We start from the raw sequence: 6185 nt of genomic DNA on the forward strand, positions 1-6185 counted from the left end.
CGGGGGGCCCAGCACGGGGGGGGAGTGGACCCCGGGGACGAAACGAAATTTTTCCGTAAAAGTCTAGTGGGGCTACATACCCACCAAATTTCATGTGTCCCGGTGGTTCGGTGTCCCAGGTATCGTTGACCAAAAATTCAGGAAGTAGATGACGGGGAAAAAAAAAAAAAAAAAACTTTGACAATCCCTATATGACCGCTTCGCTAGCTTCGCTAGCGGCGGTCATAATAATTTTAATACAGGCACTGACACACACTCACACATGCAACCATGCATACAGCCATTCATACAAAAATGTACAGAATCACACACAAACACACACACACACAGCCACACACAGTTTTGAAGTTTTTAATAGAGACACTAGAAACGACACACACACACTGATACACAGAAACAAGTCTAGCGTTCATTATACTCGCCATTCCCGACCTGTTGTGCGACAGTGTCTGACAGTGTGATGTCACGGGAGCGCCGTAACTATTTATGTCACAGGCAGGGGGCGCTATTCGCCATTGACTCTTTTCTTTCTTCCCAGAGGAGCAACACATATCCCACCCAATATACGCCAAGGCAAGAGAGTGTCGTTTAAAACAATGAGGTTTTTTATTAACCCTGTACTGCATGAATTATCACCTACACTTAAAAAATGTTTTAATGCATTTTTCTTACTTAAAATGGTTTAAATAATAGAAATGTCAAAAAGAAATTGAAAAAAAATGTAAAGGGGGGTAGTTGGTAAATTGTTGCCATATGGCAACAGTGTGCAACGGTAAAAAAAGCTGTAAAATCCATTTTTTCTTTAAAAAGTCATATGAACTAAACTAGAAATGTAATGCCAGAGGAATTTCAATAGTGAATGGAAAGCTGCTGGCAGGGCCGGTTCTCCCTATATGCACACTATGCAAGTTGGGTTTGGCCCCGCAAGTTAATGAAGGCCCCCTCCCCCTAGCCTAATGTATGAACTTTGATTCGCTGTGCTGCATGGACAATAGATGCACATCGTAAATTAGGCCTATATGAAGTATTAAAATTATTTTTTAAAATAGTCTACGTTTGAAAAAAATATTTAAATAATAAGAGAATCAGGGGAGCCAGTTCATAGTCTATTGGCAAGTAGCCTACTACAGACACACAGGTGAAAAACAGTCAGCCAGTAGGCTACTAGCACAACCAGACCCTTACAAAAAAAACTGCATTACTTCAAGTGTCAAACTGTAGAGTATGAAAACCACAGTTTTGGAGAAAATATTTGCAGTTCTTATGCAGGGAATGCAGTATTTTAGACACAAAAAACTGCATTGTACTGCATACTTTACTACAGAAATGCAGTATTTTGGACATGAAAATACTATACTGCACTGTAGCCTACTGTGGTATAACTGAACTGTATTTGAAAAAACGGCAGTTATTTTTTGCAAGTGGATATGTACAGCAAGCATCAAAAGCAAACAGCCCAGACGGTGAAACTGGGCATTTATTGCTGTGTTAAGTTGATTCACACACAATTATGTTTCTTTCTCATAGTCCTTTATAAGGAAAAAAAAACTATATTTGGTAACTTCCATAGATATCCAAAATGGGGTGGGATGATTGTATTGGGAGCACTGAGGTGTCAGACGATACTGTAAAAAAATGGTTACATTTTCACACTCAGAGTTCAGGTAGGAGGGCCCCTTAGCAGGATTTTGCTTAGGGCCCCATGGAGGTCTGAACCGGCACTAGGGTGACCAGATGAGATTGGCTGAAATTCGGGACGCTTTTTTTTTTTCGCGGGGGGGGGGGGGTTAGGCCTACAGCGAATTTTCAAACCTGTACCAAAACACATTTTTATTCAAACATCAAGTCTGCCTCAAAATACAACAGAGAAATCATGAACTCAAAATGTCATTGTGGGAAAAAAACAAAACAATGACTGCGTAACAGTGCAAATCAGACCTTTCAGAATAAGGATAATAGCCTAACGCTAATAACAAGCCTTGCCAAAATTATGGGTCATTAAGTAAGAATTCAAAATAATTGTTAGATTAAGTAGATTATGTTAAAACGACATGGACATTAGGCCGAACTTCCGACGTATTTTTTTTTGGACACGCCGGCTCTGCCTGCTGCGCTGCCTGCACATTCAATGTCCTCGGCTTCGCGAAATCAGTGCATATTCGCGCCTAATTATAGAACGTCAAAAAGAAACAAAGTAGCCGGGCTGCATCCAGACACTTAGCTGCCGTCGGGGGCTGCATGCAGTCGACTCAACCTCTCTACGGACAGTTTTTAATGTTTATCAGAAAATAACTACTCAGTATTCTGATTGAGTATAATTTTCGGGACAATTAGGGCAGGATTCGGGATTCGGGACAACTGCTTGGATATCGGGACTGTCCCGAATTTTTCGGGACGTCTGGTCACCCTAACCGGCACTGGCTGCTGGCTTCATCATTGAGTCCAAATGTTCACACCAAATTTGAAGCATGTACATCAAGCCGTTCTGAAGTTGTGACACAAGCAAGAAAGCTGGCCTTTGGAAAATGTACTTCAGAGAAAGCCTAATTGTATGCAATGCAATAGGCTACCTGCAAAACAGGGCTGTTGGTGTTGATGACTGCTCATTCTGCACCCAGATAACAATTATCTATGTTGAATCTATGTTAAATCAACATTACTTTGTCAAAGTTAAATTATTAAGTCAGTCACACTGCAACATTGATCATCACTTTTGCATCCTTCATTAATATTGAAGCAATGTTGAAATTAACTACAGATCAACGGGATTCCAATGGTATTTCAACTAAAATTCAACTTATTTTGAAAAGCAAGTGCATTTATTCACTCTTCTTCATCAAGAAAAATTCATATGTGCTGTGCTTTCCTGTGCCATTCAATATAGCATACATAGCAGTTGCAGTCAGCCTGATCCTCCACACCATCTAGTAGCAGAGTGAAGCGGCACCAAACCGAACTAGGAGGGGGGGTAGTTATTAGATAAATATGTTCAACTGAACAACAAACTACAGTACACACAGTGAGGTGAAGCACACACTAATCCCGGCGCAGTGAGCTGCCTGCATCAACAGCGGCGCTCGGGGAGCAGTGAGGGGTTAGGTACCTTGCTCAAGGCCTACTGGTCGGGGTTTGAACCGGCAACCCTCCGGTTACAGGTCCGAAGTGCTAACCAGTAGGCCATGGCTGCCCCCAAATACAAAATACAACTTTGATAATTTTTATAGCCTACTACTGTAACTTTGGCCATGGTGCCCTGAAGTGTCATCTTTGTGGCCCCCACCAAATATGCCCAACTGAAGGCCAAGTGGCCTTGCCACTAAAATGGTGAAATTCCAAGCCTGTCCCTGGGTCCTAGTTCTTTCCTTATAATTTCCTGTGTTGCAAATCTCGCTGGATACTTCGTTAACTTATCCAGCAAACTATTAAAAATTCACGACTGTAACAAATCAGTCATCCGAACTGCAACTCTTGCCTAGCAGGTTTAACTTCCCTCTCTTCTCCTGACTATTCAAACTTCATGACTACCATTTTATTTAAATGACTCAGTTTATTTAAGATGTGGGCTAGACTATATGAAATGCCTGAATGTGGTTGATGCCTGTAGAGTCACACCTGCTCCCTGATCTTGGCTTCAAGCTAGAGGCTGAAATTTGTCGTGGGACAGGGACAGAGGAAATTATGTCATTTTGATGTTACACTGTTGCGCGACAGGTCGGGAACAGCGAGTATAATGAACCCTTAAGTGTGTCCTATTTTCTCTTCTCCATCAGATTCCTGTCACTTCACACTGGATCCAAACACAGCACACAGAAACCTCCATCTGTCTGAGGGGAACAGGAGGGTGGAGAGGAGAGCTGAATTTCAGTCATATCCTGATCATCCAGAGAGATTTGATGGGATTTATCAGGTGCTGTGTAGAGAGGGTGTGTCTGGACGCTGCTACTGGGAGGTTGAGTGGAGTGGGGTGTTGGCTTATATAGCAGTCTCATATAAAAACATCAGCAGGAAAGGAGGGGGTGATGAGTGTGGGTTTGGATATAACAATCAGTCCTGGGGGCTGCATCCCTGGGTTCTGAGGCCCTACGACAGTAGCAGCTCCTCTTTCTGGCACAATAAGAAAGAGACTGAACTCCCTCTAGTGGCCAGTTCCAGAATAGGAGTGTATGTGGATTACAGGGCAGGAACTCTGGCCTTCTACAGCATCTCTGACACAATGACCCTCCTGCACAGAGTCCAGACCACATTCACTCAAACACTCTACCCTGGATTTAGGATAGGTATTGAGTCATCAGTAAAGCTGTTGTGACCCACACTGTATACAGCAGGACAGAAATGGCAAGACCCCAGATACAGATAGATGCTGTGATCACACACACACACACACACACACACACACACACACACACACACATCCACACATCCACACACACACACACACACACACATCCACACAACACATCCCATCTCATCAGCACACATATAAGCCACCACTCACATCTGAGATTCTCTGTTCATCCTGTGATGACACGCTGTATGATGGAATGTTGAATATGAAGCTACTTATGTTTTACTGACTAGACGACAATCTTTATGAGACAGTAATCAGCCAACTTTTTAGAATAATTAAGAAATATTGCCTGTAAATGGTCATATACTGTCTCTATATAATGTTGTCAAACAGATCACTAGAGCAATCCATCTGAACCCAGATCAGAATATTGAAATCATCTGTCTACTGTGGGAAGGCAAAGTCATATTGATATAGGCTAGGACTTTCTTGTATGTGTTATATTTTAACCTAAACGGCATATATATATCATGTAGTCATATAGGTTTAGTCAGATTATTTTTTTTTTTTTTTTTTTTTTTTTTCTAAACCCATCCACCACCCCCCCCCCCCCCCCCCCCTAATGGAGGACTTTTTTTTTTTTTTTTTTTTCTAAACCCATCCACCACCCCCCCCCCCCCCCCCCATTATGTTGGAGTTGAGCCATAATATTTGTTGCAGTATGTCCTCGTTTCTTTCTGGTGGGTGAAATTGAAAGTGGAGCCAGCTTTGCAACGCTTCAGTCAAGAAAGCAGAGAGTTTAGAAAAAATATCCTTCATTGTAAAAAGTTGTGATGAGTGAATTTGAATAAAGGGGAATAGGTTTTTTTTAAACATTGGGTGAACCATTCCCAGCAGTCTACTAGAAAACCATTCCTTGTTTTTTTTTTTTCTAAACCCATCCACCCCCCCCCCCCCCCCCCCCCCCTAATGGAGGACTTTTTTTTTTTTTTTTTTCCCATCTTTGTCTTTTTTGTATTTCTCCTTTTTAATTCTGTTGATTTCTTTCACATCATAATAATATAACATAATAACATAGCTCAAAATTGTAATTTCCTTTGGCTGATTCACTCATAAAATTAAATCTATACGAATTGTTCAAATAATAATAATGTAAAGAAATAAGGAAAATTAAAAGTCAGGTTAATCATACAGAGGCAATAATAAATAAATGTAAAAATAGATAATAAAAAATAATACAATAGTACTGAAAGTAAATAATAATAATAATAAAAAAAAACTTTTATAGCAACTATATCTAGAGTTGTCATTTTAGGCTAGTTTATTATTTGTCTATCTTCCCCCCAGTTTTCCCAATGTTCCCCTTCTATAAGTTTAATCCATCGTTTTCTATACATTGCATTATGAGCTCCATATGTCATCCCACACTCAATTTTACAATATAATTTAACATAACTCATGAACCTTTTGATACCTACTCTATTTTTACATTTCGAACCAAAAATAAACATTTTCCCCAGTAAAATGATTATATTTTGTATTCCTTCTGCCACAGCTAGGTTACCAAATAGTACCATGTACAGATCTGTTTGTAGTTTGATATCGTGTACAGACAACCAATTTTCAACCTGAAACCAAAATACCCCAGAGGTTGCACAGTACCAAAAAAGATGTTCCACTGTCTCCTCCTCTTCTTGACAGAATCGACATTTTGGAGATGGTTCAATTTCCCACACATGCAACATTTTTTTTGTTTCCAAAAACTTGTAAAACAATTTATATTGGAAATATCTTATTTTATTGTCAAGCGTTGTTTTGTATAGTGTTTTAAATACATATGTCCATGGTATTGGAATATCCAACTGCCATTCCCAGTAGTTCATAAATTTATAAGGGA

The 6185-nt window shown here is 40.2% G+C and overlaps 1 protein-coding gene across 1 annotated transcript in view; it reads left to right on the forward strand.

Annotated features, from left to right (window-relative positions):
- The window catches only part of LOC143106769 (tripartite motif-containing protein 16-like), a 44534-nt gene extending 40228 nt beyond the window's left edge, over positions 1-4306 (forward strand). Inside the window, exon 7 of the mRNA XM_076271239.1 lies at positions 3771-4306. Within this exon, the coding sequence (XP_076127354.1) occupies positions 3771-4306 (536 nt within the window). The remainder of the gene's footprint in view (positions 1-3770) is intronic.
- The last annotated feature ends 1879 nt before the right edge of the window (positions 4307-6185 follow it).

The sequence above is a fragment of the Alosa pseudoharengus genome, unplaced genomic scaffold (assembly GCF_046254945.1).
Source record: "Alosa pseudoharengus isolate Yale_2024_CS ecotype anadromous, Long Island Sound unplaced genomic scaffold, YU_APseudo_1.1 YU_APseudo_1.1_scf_6, whole genome shotgun sequence".
Lineage (NCBI taxonomy): Eukaryota > Metazoa > Chordata > Actinopteri > Clupeiformes > Clupeidae > Alosa > Alosa pseudoharengus.